At 46.2% G+C, this 25,036-nt stretch overlaps 1 protein-coding gene across 5 annotated transcripts in view; it reads right to left on the bottom strand.

Moving 5' to 3' along the window:
* Positions 1 to 9,581: 9,581 nt before the first annotated feature.
* Positions 9,582 to 25,036, bottom strand: part of ADAMTS9 (ADAM metallopeptidase with thrombospondin type 1 motif 9) — an 85,342-nt gene continuing 69,887 nt past the window's right edge. For 3 of the 5 annotated variants that reach the window (XM_054076225.1, XM_054076226.1, XM_054076228.1), the window contains 10 exons: positions 23,088 to 23,258; positions 21,425 to 21,619; positions 19,333 to 19,465; positions 18,993 to 19,087; positions 18,747 to 18,841; positions 18,519 to 18,652; positions 16,989 to 17,080; positions 14,863 to 14,967; positions 12,710 to 12,804; positions 9,582 to 12,374 (listed from right to left, as the gene is read on the bottom strand). In XM_054076225.1, coding sequence (XP_053932200.1) covers positions 12,715 to 12,804; positions 14,863 to 14,967; positions 16,989 to 17,080; positions 18,519 to 18,652; positions 18,747 to 18,841; positions 18,993 to 19,087; positions 19,333 to 19,465; positions 21,425 to 21,619; positions 23,088 to 23,258 — 1,110 coding nt within the window. In that variant the 3' untranslated portion in view covers positions 9,582 to 12,374; positions 12,710 to 12,714. Of the gene's footprint in view, positions 12,375 to 12,709; positions 12,805 to 14,862; positions 14,968 to 16,988; positions 17,081 to 18,518; positions 18,675 to 18,746; positions 18,842 to 18,992; positions 19,088 to 19,332; positions 19,466 to 21,424; positions 21,620 to 23,087; positions 23,259 to 25,036 lie in introns of those variants that run through there. The other 2 variants (XR_008451610.1, XM_054076227.1) reach the window with 2 other exon arrangements.

Raw genomic sequence — 25,036 nt, 5'->3', positions numbered from 1 at the left:
TTGTTCGTGGATCCTGTCATCTCCTTCCCCTCCTTCCCCATCTCTTCGTTCCTTTGCCTTGCTGCCGCACAGCTGCTTAACACCAGAATATTTCCATTTTATTTATTTTTTTTTTCATTTAATCAGGTCTCATTTTTGTCGATTTTTCACTTGTCTCTTTCTCTCTAGGAGACCGAAATGAGGCTGGGAGCTGTGGGGCTGCCTTTTGAAAGAGTCTCAGGGAAGAATTTTCAGGGAGATTTTCACACTTTCCTCCTGTAAATTTTGGACTTTCTTACAAAAAACAAACAAACAGAAAAAAAAAAACCCAAAACAAAAGCAGGGAATTTTTTCATGGAGAAAATTTTCTTTTTCATGGACATTCTTCATGTCAGTGAGAAAATATTGACATCTGTCCCTGCTCTGCTTTTCTGTGGTTGCTATTTTTACCCTTCCAAACCGCTCCAGCTTCCCTCCATTGCTCCCTTCTGCTAAATTTCATCATCATTTTTCTTTCTGGCTTCTCTCACAGTTTCCAGCTCATCCAGTGGTCCAAGAATATGTTATAAACTCTCGAGGGAGGAGACAATCTCTTCAGATATACACGTTTCATCACGTGGTGGACAACTGGTTGCAGACTGGGGTTTCACCTCATATTAAAACATCCCTACCTATAAGCTGTATCTAATATCAGCTACAATAATCTCAGGGATGCTGAGTTACTGTTATCTCTATTGAAGGTCAACAGGATTTCAGGGAACAAGCGTTGTGCAAGAGAGGACTTGAAAATCTCCAGCACTTTAGTTGTCTTGCATAAGACTCAGAATATTTAAAACTCCAATTAAAACTGCTGAAATAAAAGCATTATTGGATACAGGACTTGTAACAAGATTCAACGTGCTGTGGGGAATGCTTTAAGGGTGACCTGCAAATCCTTTCTAATTGCTTTGCTGTTGCAAGACATTCTGCGTGCCCTCAATAACAGGGCCGGTGAGGACGTCTGCTATGAGTTTAAAACAGCAAAAGTAAGTCAAAGTTGGAGGATAAATTCCTTAGAGGTGTGGCTGTGCTGAATCACAGCTCTAGATGAAGAGGCAGGTCCTTAAATGCTTCTTATAACAAAGCAGGCTGCTCCCCTCCCTCCATCCCCTGCTGTTCGTGGGGCCACCAAACTTGCCTGCCAACCTGCATGGCTTACATCCTCCAGTTCCGTTTCAGCAGATGCTGCAGATGCTTGTGGGTGACTCCTCAATACACAGTCAAAAGGCAGGGAAGGCTCTGAGCAGCAAGACTTGCACCGGCGCGTTCAAAAAGAGAGGGGAGATGAGGGCTCAGCCTTGGAGTGCAGAAGATGCAGATAAGAGGGGTGCTCGCTGCTGCTGCCCTGGTGTGCCTGGAGAAGGGCACGTACACCCAGAGCCATAAGAATATTCAGCTACCGATGACCCCAAGAGATTCAAGTCCTTAGTGACTCCTAGGCATTTAAATAACTCACAGGGACAGCAGTTTCCCTCCGTCTCAAGGCATCCAGGACAAATGGAGGGCCAGTCAGGAGGGCTCGATCCACATTTTAGGGATGCTCAGATGCTGCATCTGCACAAGGAAAGAGCCAAGCCAGAACATCATTCCTGGGACGTGTTTGGAAAAGGGAGAGGAGGCATTATCTCACTGGCCTGAAAGCTCCTCTTCTCTTTCCTCCCCCAGAAAAGCTGCCAAGAGTAAAGATCTCTCAGGAAACAAACTCCCACTCCCTTGTTCTCGCTGTGTTCAAAGGGGTGATGCATACATCCTGGCATGGCTGGGCAGGCAGGGGACAACAACGCAGCTCAAGCCCTACCTGTGCTACCACGGCACATACTTTCAAAAGGGTTTTTGAAATTTTGTTTTTATAAACATGTAGATCTTCCTCTTGAGAGGAGGCAGACTCATCTTGGAGGTGGGGGATGTCAGATACTGCTGTCAAATAGGCTCAGAAACAGACACATGGATAATATATGCCAGACAGTTTGTCTGACAAATTATTGTTTCTGCTGTCACTTAAATTGTTCTGTACATCATCTTCCCCTCCCATTTCTGTTTCAACCAAACCTGCCTAGAGATGACACTTCTTCTAGCACTTCTCATGACTAAACCAGTTTAAAATCCAGTTTCCTCCATTCGTGCACTGAGATGGAACTCTCCCTGCTGAAGTTATGATGGCTGAGGAGCAAAATGACAGAGATGTTCTTCTTCTCTTGCTCACCATTGTACCTGATACTACAGAAATAATAATGAATAAAATCAGAGAGTTCAGAGAAAAGTAAGATTATGCTCCTGCATTAGCTTTTGGTCACAGGGTGGGTGCTGCAGGGTCTGATGTGGGATCCACACAGGAGAGCAGCCCTTCCATGCAGAGCAGGCACGGCAGTGGCTGCAGTGTGCCCTGCTGTGTTAGCTCTCGTGGCTCAGCAGATCTGGTCACAAGACTTGCAGAGCATCTTAGCCCAACATGCATGCACATTCTGCTATGCCTCCTGCTCAGATAAATGCACTTCTTCAAGAAAATACAGCCTCTGGCAACAGAAGGTGGAAAGAAACCCATGTTGCTGCCTGGTTCTGTTTGCCTGGTTCCAGGGTATGTACCCAACCTCACAGCTCTGCTAAGTCTCACCTTGTAGCGTGCCCCACTGCTGCACATTGATGAGGAGGACATGCTATTAGGGCTCTGCTCGCATGGTAATCTCCAACCCCTTTGGGATACCAGCTTGAGCAAATAGCAGGAGTGAAGTCACTGTGTCCAATCCCAGGGGTCAGTTTACCACTTGGGAAGATGAGCTGCGGGTCCTACAGCAGTAGCTGCGAACAGAGGATGTCAAATACGGGGACAACATGTGCCACCAAAGACCATGGAGTCTCTGCCTCCAGCTCTGGCCCAGCTCTTCTAGATGGGAGTTAGCTGGCAGACACAACACTTCTGTGTAAGGAGCCAGGAAAATCTGCTAGTCTTACCAGAAAAGTGCCCCAAGCTTTTCTATCCTGCAAACCATGCCTCCTGTTAGTTCATCTCCTAAAAATCTGCACAGAACTCTTAACATCCCTCTAATCGCTCTGTGCCTCCTGTGGTCCATTCGCACCAAGGCAGCTGTAGCACCAAGAGAAAGCACTGGAGTAAAGCAGAAAGCGACTCTCCTTTTGCTGACTGGACCCACGCGTTTCTCCCCTCTGCCATTTCAAGGTGAATTCGGCTATTATGGACCGAGTCAGTCCCCTCCTGCCAGCAGCATGCACAGGTGAATTACCACTCCACAAGAAAAACATCATCATCTAGTACCCTGAAGGTAGTAATGTCCAACTGTTATTAGGCAGTTATTGGCTGAAGCTTTTCAACAACAAAAGTAGGGCTTAAGAAATGCCTCTAAGTGCCACAGCTGCCAAAGGAGCATACTGGGGACCAGGCATCTATTTTACCACATAGTTCTTCCACCAAGCCTCCTCCTTCCTGACTAAACATACCCTCGTGAGGGTCTTTTAGGAGGGAAACAATTTAGTGTTTCCGCTCGTTCCAGCTTCGAGATTTGCAATTACTTCAGGCAGAAAAGCCTGTGCATAAACCCCAGTTTGAGGTGGAGATATGGAATTTCAATCTGTGCTGTGCATAACAGGAACCCATGCCGGGATGAATCATGCTATGTTACTTCAGTCTGAAATTTTTTTTTGCACTGCGTAGGTTTTTCTAGGGCATATTCCATCAGGCACATACAGGTCAAATTCATTTTCAACATTTATTACACTGTTAGTCTGCGATACACACACTTTGGCTGTCAGAAACTGTAACAAAGTGGGCTTAGAAACTTAACAAAACCCTTCTATCATTTCTGTAGATCAACGTACATGTTCCAAGTGCGCTTTATCACAGTCATTTGAGTACTATTTTTTCTATTAGATTTGTCAGTTCTGAGGTATTTTGATTAAAACTGCACTGAGTAATTTCACCTTTTTTCTTTCATCAATACAGTAATTTGTAAATATCCCAGGAATTTTGTTTTTGTCCTCCCACCCAGGAATGCAAATGGCCATTATGTTCTCCCCAAGGTATCTCCTTTTAACCTTAGGAGTTTATTGTGTTAGTTGCTAGGTAACTGAGTAAGATTTATAGCCATCTATTGTTAATTTTGAATGCGGTCTTCAATTTCCCTGTAAATAGCATTTGGGAGTTGGAGTCCACACCAATAAAAACTTGCAGCCCAGTCCCACTCCGTGAAGAAGAGCACCTGCTATGAAAGGCAGAGCCATGTGGACATACAAAGCTTACCTCCCTTTAAAGAAAAAGGGCCCAGCCCCTCTCAAAGTGGGGAGGCTGCGCACCGCTGGGTGCCGGAGGGACCTCAGGCTTCCTGATGCCAGCACAGCGAAGCGTTGGTACTGCGGCATGGGCTGCACTGAGCGCCAAGTGGATCCCGGCTGCCACCCCGCTCCCATCCCTTGTTGCTCCATCTTTGTCCTGGCCGGCTGCTCATCCCTCCCCAAAATGACAGCATTGCAGCTTTCCCCCAGAATTAGATTTCTTTGCTGTCAGGCTCAGGAGTCCCCAGGCAGAGCTCTACCTTGGAGGAGAGGCCGGTGGTAGATGACCCTGGTTCATGCAGTTCCTTAACACTTCTCAATTTGAGGCGAAACAAAGCAATCAAGTGGGGCTCTGCCAATTTGCACAAAACCTCCTTGCAACAAGTCATTTTCTACCAGCCCCCCCCTCCCCTCAATCCCTAGAGCTCTCTTGCGATCCAGCAGGATTATTTGCTTTATGCCATCAATTGACAATCCTTTCATTCTAATTTTACTTTTCAGGACCGTTCCTGGAGATGAGAAAAACCAAACTTATCTGGAGTAACTCACGGAGAGGCGAGTGTCAGCAGCTGAGGCAGGGGGCGAGATGGTGGGAGCAAAACCTTTCTCCCTTTTGCTTGTGACAGCCCTGGAAACACCACAGATGTTCAGTCCTTCACCTTACCATGCATTTGCCATCACACAGGTGGAAAGGTCCTTTTATTAATTTTTTTTAAAGTTGCTTCATTGTCTCTTCTTATTAGGGGAAGAGAAAAATAGCCTTTTTTCTTAGTGTTTCACAAGATTGAAACCTGCTGATAAATAGGGGAGCGAGAGAGCTGACAAACCCTGACCACCAGAGGTTGTGGTGGGGTGGTAGCTCAGACGAGGCAGAAGTTAGGCGCCTGCTCTACGGGGAAATTCAGAAAACAATGTCTATGGTCCCTGCGATGCCAGAAGTGATTTCTCTTCTGGCCACCAGTGTTGTGGGCTTTTACATTTGTGCTGTTTTGACATGCTGGATATACTGGTTCTTTGGCCAAGGCAAACAACTCAGGACCTACCTGCTGTCTAAAGCTTCCAATACTCCCAAGTTAAATGGTTCCGTACATTTAGGCTTTTGAAAGGCTCAGACTGTTAGGAAATATCATATGGGAAAATACTATTAGTGAAATCTGGGTAGAAGTCATATCTGGAAAGCTTCACGTACCACTTGCACAACATGAAGGAAAGCTGATGAAGAGGAGGATATTATGAGATTATCTCAGGCACCTATGGAAGGCAGCCTCTCCCGGAGCAGGCATACAGCTCTCAGGGGTTATTCCAGGTGAGCTACACAGTAGCACAAGGCACACCCGCTGGGTTTTCCGCATAGAGTGGAATGAGGCTGTAGATGTTGACAAGAGCTGTTGGAAGGATTTTGAGACAATCCGTGTCATGAAATTCAGTCAGCAGAATTAAGGAATATCTCTAATAACCATCTCTGAAGGGTGGCATTTCTCCATTTGTCTTGCCTGGATGAGGACAGCAGCTTGAGCAAGAGATAGCAGAGCGATCTGCTGGAATGCCCTTGGCTGATATCTCCTTAAGATCATCTGTGCTACTGGTCTGGGTGGATTGTCTCCTGAGACACCTGGGTTTGAAGAGACCTGGTATGATCAGGGATCCCGTGGGAAGAAAACAGTGAAGAAATGAGGGAGATAACAAACTCTTTCAGCAGCTGAGCCACAGCACAGACAGGGAAGCTCACTGGCTTCTGCTCTCACGAGGCAAAGCTTAGACTCACCGTGTTATTCCTTGCCGCTGCCAGGAAGCAAAACTCCGTGGCAACTGCTGATCTACGCCTCCTTCCAGCAGCTTGGCCCATGCCATATGCGGCTTATTTTTCAGAGCTCAGTTACTTGCCGGTTCAGCTAGTGCGGGTATGTTTTATCTGTAGCTGCATTTTCTCAAGCGGGACTAGATTGCCACCAGTGGGTAGGTGTTTGCTCTAGCCAAGCCCCAGCAAGGCACCAGCCACAGGGGCAAGTGCAGGGCTGCATGCTGCAACACCACAAATCCAGCCCCTGTTCCAAAGGGCTGATCAAGCCTGAGACTTGTGGTTGAGATAACTCCATCCAGGGAGCCCAAGCCATGCATGAGGCCAGAGCTCCAGCCTCTGGCAGCATCTGGTACCTGCTCGCATCCTTTGCAGCAGGCAGCTTTGCTCACACCTGCTGGGGGACTATAGAGGCATGGGAGCAAATAAGCTCCTGCCTGTATTTACCAGTCACCTGGACACGTTTATTCTTGCCAGTTTGCAGGGAGCCATCCCTGTTTCCCTGCTACCGTGAGTTGGAGCAATTAAAGCATTTCACAGCAAATACGCCTTTCTGTGCGAGGGTGGGGGAAGGCAGGCAGTGAGCAGTGAAGAGCTTCAAAGAGAAAGGTCAGTGAGCCAGCGAGGCTGGATTAGTAAAGGACAATGCTGCGAAGACCTGATTAATTTAATTGCTCGTGTGAAATGTAGTTGCAGATTAAAGAAGGATGAAGACATGTTAAATGTATGAATGGAGCCAAGTAATGATTTTAAGGGAGAAAATACATAGACCCTTCCCTCCCCCTGCACCCTCCGCCCTGCGTATAAAGGGGATTGTATTCAGTGGTTACTCCAGACTTCTGGCTCTTCTCACACTGTCTTCCCAGAGATGGAGATGCCGACTACCAGCAAATGTTTCAGTAGCTGCTGGTGGCTCAGCTTGGGCATGAAGATTAAAGCTGAGCATACGCCAGAGCCTGCAAGGAGACGTATTGTGGAAACATTAGGGTTCTTATGCTCCCAGCTGAACTGAGGTTTTCCTTATGGAAATGGATTGATGTACATGGCCTCAGCTGCCGCACTTCATATCCAGCCACTGCCTTGAAGGACTTGAATCAGCTTCACAAAGGAGAAATGCATTTCTACCTTCCTTTGGCGTAAAAGGGCACTTATATCATATCTCCCCGTACTTACAGTCAACAGATCGTGTCTCCAAACACTTCAGGAGTAATTATAACTAGAGAGAGGCAGAAGCCATTTCATAGGAAATTTCACAAGTTTGTTGATTTGATGTTTGCTTTCTTTTAATTGGAACAAACAAACCCAACCCAGGCAAAAAACCTCAGTATTCTCATCTCATTTTGATTTTTCAAAAGCTGTGCCTTATGTGTGGTAATATAAAATAGCTGACAATTAAGACAACTTTGAAATGGAAACTCAGACTTTTCTATGAAGGCCAAAAATAACTTCTTAGCATTCTTCCTCTCGCTGTTGCAAAGAGAGGTCAGAAACTTGTCAACTAAATCTGCTTCTGGAAGGTTACAATTCTCATTGCATCTCATATGCTGGATTACTCCAGCATAGGCAAAAATACTGGAGTGAGACCAACAGGCACCGCTTTGGGCCATCAGCTCCTTCCTCCTGCAGAATGCAAGCTGGAGAGCTGCCTCCAGGAATTTGTACTGCAAAGGGACTCATCCCCTCCCACCAGATGACCAACAGCTACTAAGGTTAGTGACTGCTGGATGAACTCAAATGTATTTCTTAAAAGACTTGATTTGAAGAGTTCAAGTGATGGGAGAACTTACCATGTAGGCTGAGCTACTTCCACTGTTACTGACTCTGGGAGTGGTTGAACTTCCGTGCCTTTGCCTGGTAGATGGGAGAACTGTCTCACCTCAATGTTTTTTCCAAGTCATCCCTCAATCATCTGTTTGGGAAGAGGAGTCCTGTTGCAAAGAGCCACCAGACCAGGTCTGCAAGTGCCTCAGTTGAAAATTGTCTTTCAAGCCTCAAGTGCCCTCCTTGGTCTTTTCTGCCTCTCATCATTTTTCAATATGATTTTCAAATCTAGGCTATGCAGGAGAGAAGGTTTTCTAGCAAATACCTTGATTTAAAGCTAGCATTTCCAACAACCTTCAACAAAATGCATTTTATTTTTCCATAAAGGAAAAACATTCCTGTTATTGGGGCAGAGAAGGAGATTGAAGAGATGAAGCAATCACCTCTGCCTCTCAAGCAATTAGTCCTGACAGGCCATAGAATGAGGCTGAAGAAGAGCACTGTAATTTTCAAAGAATAACTGGACCTAATATTAAAAGTGTTAATGACCCTTTCATACAGTGCTGGAAGGTTAAATATGATTCAGGGCAGGGCTCAGACCTCCTGTTGGCTTAATTGCAGAGCAGCTCGCATTTAAATCCTTGGTAATCATTTATTAAAGATAAATGATGGAAAAGAGGACACCTTTAAGCTACTGGTCATAGAGTCATAGAATGTCCTGAGTTGGAAGGGAGCCACAAGGATCATCGAGTCCAGCTGCTGTCCCTGCATAGGATAACCCCAGTATTCACACCATGTGTCTGCGGGCATTGTCCACATGCTTCTGAATGCCAGGCTTGGTGCCGTGACTGCTTCCCTGGGGAGCTCTTCCAATGCTCCACCACCCTCTGAGTCAAGAACCTTTTCCATACAAACTAAAAGTCAAGCTTTTGAAATACCAGATGTTCTGTTTTCTGTATCTGACAGTGTTGTAGACAGCATGAGAAAGGTATCCTCTTTCCTTTTGGATTAAAGACATAGAAGCTGAAAATGCACACTCAGGTGTGCTGCATTCTCTGAGACAAAGCAACATAGAAGGAAGGATAGAAAAATACAACTTCTTCACTCTTACCTGCAGTCTGAAGGGATGTAAGACTCTGGCTGCAGTTTGTCATTTGGTTGCCCTCCCGCGAGCTGGTCCCCATATTTGCTTGCTGTTAACCCAAATTCCTCCTACCTGAATTTTCTTGTATATTTGATTTTTTTTTTCAAACTTAGAAATAAGTTGTTTTTTTGTGTAGATTTCTTTAAATAGCACCGCTAGTGGTGTGGACCAGGTCTCATATCCCAGCTCATCCTTCCAAAACATTTGCAAAATGAACAGCTTAACTCCCCTATCATCCCATGGCAAGGGATGTCCCCAGGGCATGGATGGCAGCACCAGCTGGTCACCAGGCACTTCTGAGATCTGCTGGTGTATGTTTTGTGCCTTGGGACACTCCTCTTCTGGACAGAAATCGGGAAGCATTAGTCTATCTGATTGGCAGGACACTAATGTAGGGATGTGGCCATTCTCCAAGATGCTCCCTGGTCCACAGACTCCAACGTGGGCTTGCGGCAGGGCTCCACATAAACAACATTATTACCTTCTTGTGTTCCTTTTGCACAGGACAATCAAACAAGGAACCCAAAGCTTGGAAAAAAACACCAACACAGAAAGGAATGTTTACCATTCAATGTATTATTCCCTTGTGTACAAAGTATTTTGCTTCTATAATAGCACACAGGTATTGAAATGTGATGGCAAATGCAGAAAGACCATACGGACATGTATTACGCGTCTTTTCCATTTGAGTATAAGCAGAAAGAAAAGAAACACTGTACAGGAAAGTGCTTGCAACAAAACCCCAGTTTGTAGAAATATAATGGCATTGACATACAAACCCCCGAGTTGTTTCCTGAACAAGAAAGTTTTAATTTCCCCGGTTCTCAAAGTCTGTTCCTATTTAATGAAGCCCATTAATGAACCATGGGATCAATGCTCTATCATTCTTTTCCCTTATAGTTTATTTAATTTTTTTTGTTTGTTTTAGGTTTCTCTTGCTCTATTAATAGCTGCTATGAAACTACCTGATAGAAATGAACGTGTACAGGTCAAAATAATATTTATTTTTATAAATAGCCATTCACTTTGTTAGAGAAAATACAATAAGCCTGTACTTTCTAAGCACCACTGTTTCTTTCTAAAGTTTATAGTGCAATTTTCCCTTTTCCCCTACGGAAGTTATACATAAGCAATTATCATTAAAAAAAATCACTATTCCATTACTACTCCTTTCCCCCTTTCCCTTTTTCCTCTTTCTCTTTCCCTTTTTCCCTTCCCCTTTTTCCTCTTTTCTTTCCTTTCACTCTTGAAATGGTATTTTTGGCATTTTTCTCAGAAAGGTAGAATTTATTATTGTTATGCATAGACATACAATGCAGGTGAAAAAAATCAGCCTAAGATACAACCATATGTAATTATGCACTATTAAGCCTAAACTCCCAAAATTATGGGTTTTAACCTGAGCAGCACAGAGGCACACGCAGAATAAGCGTAGAGCACCACTTCTTTAGCTGTTGGACTGTAACAGAGCCCTGCTCGCTGGCGAGATGTCTCCCTGCTAACACCAACACGTCAATGCCCAACTGTCGGGCTGGCAGGTCGAACACAACCCAGCACACACATGGGTTATGAATCCAGGGACTGGATCATTTATCACTATTGATCTGACTGTTTTGTAACAAGCTGATCACTCAGCCTTTGGGGAGCTCTGCAAAAGACTCACGCAAGATCCCGAGCCTGGGTTTGTTAACTGTTTGCATCCAAAATTGCAAGACTTATCCAAAGTAGCAGAGAAGCCTTTTCAGTTTGCCAAACTGCTGGTAATTTTGTGCTGTAAAGCTTTCTTTCCTTGTACTTTGTGCTCCTGACTGCCCTGACATATAAGGCGGTGGGGCAGCATCTTCCTATCGCTAAGTGAATTTGTGGCGGAAGAGATAAGGGACATAGTCATAGACTACAAAATGAATCCGGTCACGTCACCCCCGTTCAATGGGCTACAAAGCTCTGCAAAAAATGTAGTGGGCTATGTAGAGGTGGGAGCCATGGCACAGCCGCGTCCGGCACCGATGGGAGCTGTCTCCTCAATGTAAAATGAAAGAAAGCCAATGCTAAAGGTCTGCTTGTTCATGGGATGGCAGATAGGCAAGGAGCGCAGATGCCTTCCCAGGAAGATCCGAAGCAACACAGCAGTAGGCGTTAGCAGCCTGTTTTTGGAGGGGGGAGCAGAGTTATCTCTAAGTACAAAGTGATCTTGTTGAAAGGAGGCAGAGCCGGTGCTGAAGCCTCCCTTTGCAGATGGTCTATGTGTGAGTAGGAAGCCGAGGAAACGCTGCAGGTGCCTGCGGTGGAGTCCCCTGGCCACGAGGATGGGGTGGCTCGTTGGGGCACGCTGGTGCTGGCCCCGGGCCCCTAGAGCAGACCCTGCCATCCACGCTGGCCCCGCAGGGGGATAACACAACAGGGGTGCCTACGGCTTCATGTTAGGGTTTTGTGACAGTGTCCCTAATAAACTGCATTGCTTCTCAGCGCACAGCCCAGGGAAACATATGGCCTGATCAGGCTGTCTGGGATGAGTTAATACCCCGCTTCCAGATGGAGCCAGGAAGCACAGTGGCACATGCAATTAGGAGACAAATCTATGTTTTTCTAAAAAGTGAGTTTACTTCAGAGCCCGATGAAAAAGGGGCTCAAGCTGATGATCCATCTGCAGGAATTTTCCTAAACCTGGTGTAGATCTTAATTCATTTGAACACCTGACCAGTTTTTCTGCTTTCTTCCCTTTTTCACTGATAAAGGCACTGGATTAACTAACACTACAGAGCGTTAATAAATATCACGTTAGCACCAAACCAGTGCTTTCAGCACTGGCCACAGAGGTCATGTGAAATTCAAAACATACCTAAAAGATAAAGATTGCTAATGCAACTAGCACTGTATTCATTGTCATGTTTTCCTTGAGTGCTGTCGGCCTAATCCCTAAAATAAAATTTAAGCACATCTTGTCTATTTTCCTTACATAAAGACAGATTGAAATGCCAAAAATACCCCTATGCAGATTGTGCAGCACCGTGGAGGGCCAAAGCAGCCCGTAACTGAAGGAAAATTACTGATTGGAAGTAAACAACTGAATACAGTGACAATAAAGTATCACTTGTCATAATGCTACATATAATGTAGAGTACGCAAAATGCAGTGGCTTGACTGCAGGATTTAACAATAAAAAATAAAAATAGTAAAAGCAGCCTTAATATAATGATTTTACGTACAAAAATATTAAATCAAAATAAATAATTCCAAACATAAATATTATACTGTACATTAAGAATATGCGATCTATATACACACATAAACAGATAAAAAAGTGGAAGGCAGAGGTATTGCATCACTATCCTTCATCCGTCTCATCTCCGCTGGCTGCTCTCAGAGAACCTGGAAAACACAGACAAGGCGTACATGAGAGTCGGATCATCATCTGTGCCGCTGGGAGCTGTAACTAGAGCAACTGGCACAAAAGCGGAGCCAAAGTGGGTGCCAGTGCGGTGGGAAGTGCCTTTCCAGTTGACAGCGTTACACCTTCATGGGTTACTGGGGGAAGTGGGGACACAGAGCACAAGATCCCAGCATTCCCCCCGGATGCTGCATGGGGTGGGTGTCTGCCACTGACGCACTCGATGCTTGAATGCTTTTGCAAGTGTGGCCTGAGCCACCTCTTCAGGGTGCTTTCAGGAAGATTTCCCTTTGTGCAGAAGCAGCTCGGAACTCACCATGGCTATAACACCTGAATGTCGAGGCCTGTTCCAGATGATGGAGTACACTTCCCACAGTAACCGCCACATTTTCCTACTACTTTGGTACCATCCTGCAGACAAAATCAGGAATAACAGCTTGTGTTAAGGGCTCAGGAACTCCATGCTGTGAAAGGGCCAGATCCGGGTTATTCTAGTCAGGCTTTTTAATAGAAAATGTCTTGGAATGAAAACAAATTATGCCTAAATCACTCTAAAAAATAAGCACTGTTATATTAAAAGGTATGCAAAGGTGCTACCAGGTCAGCAGATGAACATGAAGGAAGGGTAGTTTTGATATATTACATTGAAAGATGCCCAAGGAGAAGGCCATTTGGAGAAATATCTCAAGGGTATCTGCTTCCTCCAGTTTGCCCCACAGTGAATAACTGTAACGAGTGGAAAACTTGGATCATGCAAGAGCAAAACCACATCTAGACACTAATGGCTCCTCAGTAGTGCCTGAGCACATGAAAGGCAAAGGAAGGATATTTGCAGGCAGTACTGAGGAACATCCTTTTGGAAAGGAAAGGCCTGGAGCAACTCCAGAGCCAAGACAAGAGGGAAAACAATGAAGTGGAGTTATGCCACTTGCCGAAGTGCTATCCACACGTCAGCCCTGCATTTCCAAAGCCAGAAGAGACAAAGGAAGACACAGGGTAGTCCTGGGGTTGGCTGGGTCTCCAGGAATCCCCAGCAAGCATGGCAGCTCCAGTCCCACGTTGGGAGATTATTACCTCCATCTGGCCTTCCTTATCCCACCTCTGCAAAGTCTTTCTCCTCTTAGTCATTACAGCGGACAGACAGTCCTCGAGGGGAATTCAACCCTCAATTACCAGAAAATTGGACTTCAGTGCAGGACAAGCTTGCACAAAGCATTTCTTTTTAAATGAGCTCCATCCTGCCCTTGACACTATTGATCTGTGATTGCAGCCGGCTGCTATCATCTCTCCTCACTATGCCTTTCTTCTGCTCCTGTGGGCAATTACACCCCTGGAACAGTGTTTGACAGATACCACCAGATGATAGAGGTAAGAGTTATGTCTTAGACCCTGTGTCCCTTCAAGTTTGTTTTAATTCTGCAAGCTGTGATGGTCACTGCTCTCTGCAACCCCAAAGTCGGTTGCCGGGGCTTCTTCTGCAGGGGACAGGGATAGCTAAGCACCTGCCAGAACTAAGATGTGGAGTCTGTGCTGCAGGATGCTTTGTGGCAGCACAGTTGGACCAGTAGCACATAATTCTCCTCTTAAAGGAGCCCCAACACTGACGAGGCTCATGGATTCTAGGGGCTCCCCGGAGCCACAGAGATTGAAAGCAGTAACAGGAGAGGATGTTTTGCAAATTGCTTTTTGTTAAATTATTACGGTGGTCTCTTTAGGAGTTTTAACGGGGGTAATCGGGATGACTCATATGAAACAAGAGCCAAGTGGATTTCTCCAATTTCAGAACATGACACAGAAGCAACTGTGTGAAGGCAACACAGTGACAGGCAGGAAAATTAAGCTGTACAAGTTCAGATTTGGCTGTGGAGTGATTTTGAAGGGCTGCCTGGCTTACCTGGAGGCCTCAGGTCAGCCGAACACTGGCAGCTGCAGGGCTTGGAGCCCCAGAGCTCAGCACACCGTGGGGCAGCCCCAGCCCACTGCAGCTCGGCTGACGCAGGGGTCCCCCACGGAGATAAATCCAGACCAACTTGCTGGGAAAGTCCACATCCTCCATGTCTTATTTTGGGAATAACTCCTACTCAGGCCACTCACTTGGCCCCCGGACCCTCTCCGGCAGGTTGAGCTCCACTCCACAGCCCTGATGCAGCATACCCCTTTCCTGCCTGCTGTGTGATGCACGCTCTGTGCCGGACATCTCAGACAACTAATTAAGGATATGTCTGCCCCACAGCACACACAGTGGTTTCAGCGTCATGGTTAAGCAGGCTCGCTAATTAATCGCAATAACTCAAATCAAGTTAAACCCACTAGGGTCCTCCCACCTCACACACAATCACGGGCAACACTTAATTTCTAATGTCAGATGTTAGATTTTTGCTAGTTTGCAATTGGAAGATGTCGCTATAAAAGACAACAATTAGAAACCTCTCATGAGCGAGTGTAACCATAATTAAAATTACAACTTACTGGGGATTTTTGAATTTCCGACACCGCATAATTCCCTTGCGAGAGCCACTTTGCCGTTCCCATTAAGGACAGGCCTGTCCCATAAAGGTCTATGCTGAAGCGACCCTAAAAAAGAAGCAGACAAGCCTGGTTATCCCAAAACGCCGTGCTTTTGCATGCTGTCACTTTTCTAACAGGATCATGCTGGCAATGTTTTCAATTTTTTCCATCACTCTCATACTGATTAGCACATATTTTTCCGAATCACAGCACGTCTCGGGTTAGGAATTTCTTTCCCGTTGGTGGCTGTAGGGAAGGAGGAGCTTTTTTCTTTCTTTTGCACTGCTTTTTCACGATTTGCCAGCTGAGGGCATTCTTGGCTTTTCCATGACAAACTGCGGAGCCTGACGTGCTCCAGCAGCTGATGGGAAAGGGACCCCAGGGATGCGCTGCAGTCGCTCCCTCTGCTCCCTGCTCAGCTGGAGAGGGCATACTTGGGCTTCTTTTCCACATTTTCCACTGGGCTTGCCCTCCCTCCAGACTTCAGTAAGATCAAAACTCTTCAATCTTTCTTTCTTTCCTTTCTTTCTTTCTTTCTTTCTTTCTTTCTTTCTTTCTTTCTTTCTTTCTTTCTTTCTTTCTTTCTTTCTTTCTTTCTTTCTCTCTTTCTCTCTTTCTCTCTTTCTCTCTTTCTTTCAGAAGTCCTTAATTTCATTCTACTATGTCTCAAAATGCACAAAACAGATGGAGAATGGGGGGCTCTGTCTGCATCCCCCCAGGTTTTCCCTTATCCCATGGGAGACCCCAGCCCTGTTTCTGGACCCAAGGAGGGGTCCCGTGGCCACATCCCCAGGCTGACCCACAGCCCAGCCCAGCCCCCGGTACCAGATGGCTGTTAGCTTTGCCTCCTGCACTTGCTGCCTTGGGAATGTTGATTTTCTGCAAGGATCAAACTGTCTGGGTCAGGTAGATGGATATTAACATTCATGAGCCTTTCTGAGGTAAAAAGTCAATCCCTAAGCCGCTGAGCTGTGCAGAAAATTGTTAGCTCTGAAAGTAGGGAGGGAGGGAGATGGAGAGGTTCCCCTTCTGCGTCTGTTGCTGCAACTCCCTAATAAATGCCCTTCGCAAATACAGTTTACCCAATACTTTGGACTACCCAAACATCCAATTCATCGTCTCTCATCCTCGCAGAAACTAGATGTGCTGGGGACACAGAGCAAGCCACCTGTAGCACAGTGTTAATTACTCTCCTAAAGAATTTCAAGAAAGCGTATTTCTTCCAAGTGACTCGGCTGGATGTCCTGCATTGCCTCCTGAAGCTACTAAGGATGCAACTCAGCCTGTGTCCAGCTCTGTGCTTTGTGGTCGGGTACGTTGGTGGTGCTGGGACAGGCTGGATTTGCCCTGAAGTGCAGGAACTGCCTTTGTTTTGTCAGTGTTTTCACAGCCCCAAAGCAGAGTGAGTGATGATCACACTGGGCTGCTGTGAAAATAAGCAACAGGGTGTGGGGATGGCCTGACAGCAGCTGGTGGGTCCTAGTGCGGTCTGACTGACGGAGTCCATCAGTCCAGCAGCAAAAGCCTGACCTGTCCCTGCCCTGCAAATGCCCTCTCCTTCTTGGGCATCTCTCCCCTGAGCTGGCTTGGCAGGGGTCTTGCTGTCTGTCTGCTACCTCCTCCATGCAGAGGGGTTATCTCGCCACTCCTCCCACCCCGCTGCAAGCAGTATTTGCAGCAGATATGAGGCTGCAGAGCACAGGGACAGGGCATCCAGATGGCTTGATTCACTACCGCTCTCCCTGCCCAGCATTTCCACCAACCCCTGCCTCGGGCCAGTGTCCTTCCTTTAACTACACAGACAAAGCCCAATCCTTCTCCCACAGCTTATTCCTTCTTCCTTTTCTCCTTTACTGTTTGCTATCTGAGGCCCTGGGGAATATCCCAATACTGTATAATAATAACCTGGCATTTTCCCATATGGAAAATGGAAAGTGTTTTCTCCATGGACAAAGGGAAAAGTTTCCAACCTCTGAGATGAGAACGTGGCACTCACTGGAGTCGGGCTGATGTGATCAGCAGTAATTAATAGAGGGTCTGACCATAACAAATGGCACTGATTCCTATGAAATGCTGTTGTGAAATACCTGTGGGCATTTGGCTGCACTGTAGCAGTCCCCGGCAGTGGCATAAGGAACAGGTCGTCCATCATGTGTCCGTGCAAATTGTAAATCAGTCGCTGTGGAGAAGAGTGAGTGAATAACATGGGAAGAAAGAAGCAGAGAGAGAGACAAAATAAATGTAAATATGCTCTTTGCTAATGTTTAAATCCACTAAAGCTGGTTTCCTACATTAATCTTGATAGTCAAGACCTAATCTGCTGCATTTTTAATATTAAATCCCCCAATTCGTCCCATGTGCAACTCCCGCTACGTGAGCCTTGAATTTAACAAGACACCCAACACTTACAGCTTGGTTTAAGTACATAGTTAATTTAGGGCCTCGATATAGATAACAAAACTCAAACCCATGACTTGGGTTTTATTTCTCTATCAGAAAACTCCCCACTTTCAGGAACTTCTTAAATCTCCCTTTTAAACAAAGCCAACCATCTCTGTGCTCTCCTGCCTGCCCTAGTCAAGGGGTTGGGGTTTCAAAGGGAATTGGGGTATTTTGCTCCAGAGGGATCTGAAGTAACCAAGACTCATTGAGATGGAGATGTGAGATAGCTCCTGCCTGACAGAGGTAGGTGCCCAGCTCCTTTTGAAATGGAAAGGGACGGTATCAAATTCCCCGAGGGTGGTTCCTTTGAGATCTTTACCCAGGAGCTTTTGCAGACTATTAGTAGCCTTTTACAGATTGATAGACTGGGAGGTCTCCCGGCTTGAGAATTAAGTGATAAAACCGCTTATCAGATAAAGAGTCGTTTTACAAGGAAGGATTTTGATTTGCTAAAAAATCTCTGCTATTTACTGAACGAACACCCAACAATATGTTGTATTTCTAAAACATTTGCTGGAAACTGATAGCATCCCTGGAGTCAAGGAGACTGAAACTATAACCCTATGGGATGCTGCAGGCTCTCAGGCAGCAGGATGGCTCCCAGCTCTCATGAATGACAAGGGAGACAGGGTATCACTTACACTGCACAGCTACAGCTCCCACCACCCCTGCAAATCCACAGCTCCAGCTCTACCACTCTCAACACAAGTTATTTCCCCACGGTCTGACTCTACCAAGAGCCTCTTCCACCCCAGCCCAGAGAAAGCAGCATCCCTGACCCCAGCAGAGCTCCTGCCCTGGGATCTCCTGACACCTCTGTATGTAAAATAGGGTCTGGCTCCTCCCTGGTTAAGCTTTGTGCCCGAGTCCAGGCTGAAAACAGGAGGCCAAATAAAATAAAATCTTTCAAAAGATACACTGGCCTGCTGGGAGCATGCAAATACTCATTCTGCATAGCAGGTGCACCAGAGACTATCTTAATATCTTCCCATATTACAGAGAAATAGTATGAACATCTTCTGATGTACTCAAGTTGCAGTCTCTAAGTGTAAAGCAGCCTTTAACAAGTGAACTCAGGAATATTGCTCACTAGAGTAACACTGCTTGCTTGTAGTTACAGTTATATTTGTGTAAAATAAACATTTTTTTAATGGCAAGGCCCTGTTTTTACTCACTTATTATTTGCATAGTGTTCAGGTCCAGCCTTACTTTGCTGAAGGTGGAAAACCCAGCTGCTGTGTAATCTTTCCTACACTGGCAGTCTTCTCGTCTGCTTCCATTATACGGACATTCGGTCGGGTTATGCAATCTAAATCAAAAGAAAACCCTTTCTACTCATGACCGGAAAATATTGCCATGGAAAACAAAAATATTGTGAAGCTCAGGATTAAAGGATTTCTTACCTGTATCCATATACTTCTGAAAAATTCTCTGCATCCCCATTTACAAGAGTCACATACTCCTTTGGGCTGTCAGTCTGCATCCCAGAACAGTACACCTGAGAGAGAGAAGCCAGAATTTCATCAAGGCATCACGGTGGCTGAGAAAACTGAAGGTAGAAAATCCAAGAGTGGAAGTGAAGAGCACACACAGTGTCCTCTTACACCTTCGAGAAATGCATTAGCTATCAATCTGTTGTGGAAATGCACCTTTAACATCTTTCCTTTGACTTGAAGGAAATATTCGCCATCTTCAGTGACACCTTTGAGATTTTTAACGTCTTTGCAACTCCTTGGTAATTCACCTGAAACAAAACAGAAATACTGGTAGTCACTGAGCAACTGTACATCAAAATGTCTTTTCTAACACTGCGAAGACTCTAATGCAGCAAAACACCTTGTTTATTTTTAAGATGTCTCCCTGAAGTGCCTTAATGCTTAGCTGGATGGTTCTCAGTGCTTGGCAATACTGCACACCTCGGGGAGTTTGATGGGAACTGCTGCTGAAGCCACAAGAAAGGCAAAGGAAGGTGCAAATCTGCAGACTTACAATCATGGACGTTGTGACATGTCCTCCTCTCTTCAGGTTTCAGATCCACATGGCACAAGCTGCTGACCTGGTCATCATTTGTCAAACACTGCACTGACCGGTGCATGACTCCAACTCCACAGGTGACAGAGCACTGCAAGACAGAAGACAGAGTTGTATTTTATCTCAAAGGTTTCTGGGCCCCAGAGGACCAGAGGTGGCCCGTTTGCCATGTATCTAGAGACAGCAGCAAAGGCTCCAGTCCTGCGAAGTATTCAAACACAGGCTTAATTCTAATTCAACAAGTAAACCTTTTGATTATTAATCCATTATTATCATCATCACTAATTATTTCAAGAAGATCACTACAAGCTACCATGTGCTAATGTGAAATTGTTTCTTTTTCACACTAGGAAAGTCATACAAGAGAAATGTTCACCAGGAGGCCTGACTGGTAGAAGTCCTCTCCTGGTGGCTGGGAGACAACACTTGGGTCACTCGCATGGGCCTCTGAACAAAACCAACACGAGTTGCTGTTTTCTACCCAAACTACACCAAAAACTCCACAGCCTCCAAACTCTTTCTCCCCTCACCCTCTGGAAAAATGACTACCCCTTCTCAAACACTGGATCATCCTCAAAGGGCCCAAATCATGGGCAATCTTAAGGGTTAAATTGTATTTGTTACTGATGCTACTGAGCAGCAGCTCATCCGGGCTGGCTGCTGCTGAGCGTGGATTATGGGAGGTGGGAGCACCCTGCTCTGCCTCCACAATTTGTTCTTTCAGTTCTTAGGAATTAAATTCAGCTCTTTCTACAGGTACCACATTAGACCACAAAGACAATGATGCTCTTTAGAAATTATTAGTCTAAAGGAGCACATCATGAAGGAGACAGTCTTCAATGGCTCATGGTATTTGCAACTTGGCATTTACCCCTTATCAGGTCCAAATCCATGAAACTTGAATAAGGAGTGGAGCAGGACTCGCTCTGTCCATCAAAGGTGATGGTATTTTACATTAAATCCCTTTGAAAATCAGAGATGAGAAAGGGTCATGGCACTTGGTAGTCACTGTGACATTCAGCAGCCCAAAGCAAGGAGAAAGGTCTTGCCCTCTGGAATGGATACTCTTCTCAGTGAAGTTGTATTAATGAGTTGGACATTTTGCACTGATACTCTGGGAAATTCCAATTAATTGAGACTAAGCTTTTTGCTGTAACTCCTCTGCCCTGACTCACAGGGAGGATCTGAGGCTTCCTATGGGGCAGGAGGAACTTAGATTTCAAATGGCTCTGCCATTTACTGTGACAATTTCCACTACATTTTATTTAACTCGACCCTTATTCCCTTGTAATTTGACAAATTCTTGAGCTGTGTTAATAAATCAAATTTATGGGAGGAACACCACATTTCAAAGAATGTCAGAAGTCCAAAGAAGTGAAATGTTATCACCTTCACTAAAATCTGATCTTGTAGTTCAGGCCCCACAAAAGGCTCAACACAAATAACTTTAGCAGAAGACAAAGTTCTTTCTCCTGCTCCATTGAAGCATTTGTAAGAAGGGGGAGGGGGGTGGATCTTTTTAAGGATAAAATCACTGGTGATTTGGCCTACTGGTGGTTCTCAAGTCTTGCTCACACACATAGGCAAGTGGGATCACCTTCAGCTGCCAACTATCCATCACTCCCTCTAATTTAGCACAGGGCTTTCTGACAATGACCCCACTTTCTGACTAAGCATGAGGCTTTGAGCAACCTGATCCAGTGGAAAGTGTCCCTGACCACGACAGGGGTGGCGAAACTAGGTGATCTTTAAGGCCCCTTCCAACCCAAATCATTCTGTGATTCTACGACCCTCAACAGTGCCACAAATTTTGGCTACAACCAAGTTTTCACGGAGACCATGACATTGCTGCTGGGGCTCCCCCATACGATGGGGTTCAGTCTAGAGCAGGGGCCCTACGCACAGCAGGGCTGCTGCCGCTCAAGGGTATTAATTGCATTAATTTCCTCTTAAACATTCCCCTGCCAAAACTTAGGACTGGTGTCCCCTATTGGAACAGAAACTTTTGTTCTGATTTTTTCAGTTAAGAAAAGAAGCTTGCCAAACTTACGCTTCCCCAGTTGCCGACACGCCAGGATGCTGAGACGGGGCACTCCCCAAGGTAGCAGGGTTGGATGTTGGGTGGCTGCGTGCCAGGACAGTTGACCGTGTTCTGGTACCCATACTCGTAGTGGTCCTTCCCGGTGTAAATCTCGCTACACGACACCAGGCGTTGCCTGTATCCCTTCCCGCACGTGACGGAGCACTGCAGGCAGAGGAAGCTCCTGTTAGCACCACATGCTTCAGGAGGGCTGCCCGAAATGGGGAGGAAAAATAGGCTTACCAGCTTTGAATGCAGCAAGCTGCTCTGAGGGATCACTAGTAACTATGTAAGCCATCCATGGGTATTGTGAGCAGCTACAAGCGGGCTGGCACCTGATACTGTCTTTGAGCACCCAATTCTTCCCTTCCTCCCAGTGCTGCCTCTAAAGCTGCTCCAGGACCCCCTGCTTCAGGTTGGCTCCTGGGCATAAGTTCTTTCTCCCCAAGAAGAAAGAAAGGAGCAGAAGATCCTCAGGAGCTCAGAAATGTCTCTGTTATTTGGGTTTTGCGTTTGTTTTTTTTTTTTCTCCTTTTTTTTTTTATTTTTTTGGTGTTGCTCTGGAATGCACAGAGAAACAAAATGGTCAGGATTGGCCATGATTGCAAGTACTTGGCAGCAACTGGAAGAAAAGAAAGGTTCTCCTTGTAATTAGAGGACAAACAGAGCTTCTGCCCTTCTCACCAAAAGGTTGAGCTGGGGTGAGCCCTTGCTCACCTCCTCATCTTCACGGGTCCGAGTGCTGCTGGGGGATCACAGGTGGTGGGCGCGGGTAGAGGGTGTCTGGGCAAGGGGCAGCCAGGGCTCCAGCTCCACAGGCACCTCTCTTTTAAGAGATGACCCAGGAGACCAGGCTGCTTGGAGAAATTCTCTCCACATTTGTCACTCCTGCACTAACTTGGGTGCTTTGTCTCTCCTCCCTGTCAGTCCCGGCATGTTTTCCTTTTTCCCTTTCCTTGTTCCTTCTTTTTAATCAGTGCTGTGTCAGCAGCTGCCTTGTCATTTCCCTGTGCTGTTCTTCCAAGTGGAAAGTAATCCTTCACTTGCTGAAGAAGGAAACAGGCTGAGATTAGCCCGGACCCTCCCGCATTCAGTGCCTGCTGCGAAGAAAACTCATCTATTTTCCTTGCTGAGCCCTCTCCTAGCTGAGAGGGGGAACCTGCTGCCTTCACTCACGTTGGGTCCTCCCTCTGCCAAAGACAGTACTGAGGAAGGATATGTCCCCATGGTCACAGGCAGGCTTGCCTTTCTCCTAGGACGCTCACCTAAACCCTTGCACGGCTCACTGGGTCCTGGAGCTCCCTGGGAGGGGACGGGAATAAACCAAATAAATAAATGAGATAAAATGGCACAAAGCCAAAGAAGGTGTCTGCTGGATACCACATGCTTTGGAAGAAAATTGCCTCTAGATATTAGCAAGGACTCTGAGCATGCTGGTGTTTACTCTTTAATATCCTGGTCTTCTCCCACAGCCCTGCTCCCTTCTCTTCAGCAAGGAAATTGCACAAAGAAACAACCCAAAAAATAATAATAAAACCATGCAGCACTGCCCTGCCACTGTTGATTTGGGTTGCAGTGTCTCAGCGAGGCCAGCAGCCAGCAGAGGAGAACGTGGTCTGGGATGGGGACTTACCTCTGACCACTCGCCGGTGATCCAGATGTACTCGCAGGGCGGCAGACCGCAGCTCTCCATTTCAGGGGGGCGTTTGCTGGCGTCGCAGTAGCCACTGTTCTGCACCCGCTTGTTCTCATCCACGCAAACCACCTTGCGGTACCGGGATGCCTCCCCGCACGTCTTCATGCACTGTTTCAAAGAAATAACAGCTCATGTAAACCATGAGGCACTTCAGCAAATTAATTAATCTGCATCTGGAGGAAGTGAGCCCTCCTCCCAGCAGCCCGAGTGAGTGAATGGCTCATGTTGGTGTCTCTCATTGGTGCCACTTGGGGTCAAGTTTGAGACCAACGTCCTGCTGTGCCAGGAGCTGTGGGAACATCGTAACAAACTGCTTCCATCCTTTGGAGGTATCAAGCCAAACTACAGATGTAGGGAGAGAGGAGAAACTGAGGCAGCAGGTATTGGGATAGGGCAGATGTAGAGGCCAGATGCGATGGGACCAAGAGATACAAGGGTCAGTGTGCTAGGTCAGGAGACGGGGCGAAGGGGAAAGAAAGGAGCCAACCCCCATAATTTCAGGCCCTGGTAAATACAGAGATTTGGAGAATGACAACCCAGCCATCCCCTTTCCAAAATACACACCCTTGCACCCTTGGCTGTGGCTGGGGGAAGCCCCTTCCTCTGTCCCCACTGGTGGGTGAGCAGCAGCGCTCTGCCCTGGCACGGCACATCTCTGCCACCATCGCAGCCGAGGCAGCTCTCCAGCTTTACTCTCTTTTAAACACTGCCCTGCCCAATATAAAGAGCAACCCATGCTAGCAAAGCACAACTGTTCCCCAGGGGCTTCTGGACACTTTAAGGACTTGGTTCTTTCTCTGCTTGTCTCGGAAAAACCAGCCTGGCTGTGAAGCTGCACTCCTGGGAGCAAGTTTGTGCTCAGAGCGTGTCTTACAAAACACACACATAAAACAAAATAAATCAGCATAAGAGCAGCCGTCTGGATAAAACCCTATTTTCTTAAAGTTATCATCTGTAATGGACTTCTAACACTTTCAACTAACTGGATTAACAAGGAGAAAAATGCATGAAAATAATCATTTTATATAACGTGCAGGAAATGTCTTCCCCTAAGGAAAAGGATAAAACATTCCATCAGACCATCCCTATCTGTACAGAAACACCTTTTGAAGTCACCTAGGCTCGGAGGACCGTGCCAGTTTAATCTGGTTAGAGTCTTGCCCTCCAAACATCATTTCCAGCCTCATTGAAGCAGTTCCTGCTCAGCCCACAATTAGTGAGATCGTGGTGGGTTCAGCTAGTTGTGAAACACAGGCACTGTCAGGCCCCCGTTTCTGTAATTAGTTGTCAGAACCAAGGCTGCAAATTATGTGAGAACTTTGAAAAATCACAGCAATCCATGGCAGGAGCAGCAAAGCAGGAGAGCCTCAAGCAAGCGGAACATCATGTTCATTGTAAATATTTAGTAACTGAGCAAAGTGGAGGGGGACAGGGAAGGAGAAGCAGCCCCACAAAGTAGCATTTATTCTGAAGGAATAACTTAGGAGCTCTTAGGCAACAGTCAACATTGCAAAATCCACAGTCTGCCAGAAGAGCCTAAGGGTTTCATGTGCTTTCAACCTTATTTACTCTCTTGCTTTAAGTCCTTGGAGTGGAAGCTCCTTCTAGGCTTGTGCCAAAACACAATGATCCTATGGGGCCTAGAGGAATTTGCTGGAGTGTGATTTCCCCAGAGAGCAAACAAATCGTCTTATATTTGCCCGTCTGATATCTCCCTATTACAGAAGTAAAATCAGAAGGAGGGTTATTGGATGTGAATAAGGCACCACTAAAGGCTCCATCATCATGTAGCTTCCCTGGGCAGCACCTTTCAGAGGCAGCTTGAACCCTGACCTTCCTGTTCCCCCCTAACAAGGGACCCTCCAGCACAGTGGGAATGAGGCTAT

Source organism: Cuculus canorus, chromosome 11 (assembly GCF_017976375.1).
Source record: "Cuculus canorus isolate bCucCan1 chromosome 11, bCucCan1.pri, whole genome shotgun sequence".
Taxonomy (NCBI): Eukaryota; Metazoa; Chordata; class Aves; order Cuculiformes; family Cuculidae; genus Cuculus; species Cuculus canorus.
This window is presented reverse-complemented; position numbering and strand designations above follow the sequence as displayed.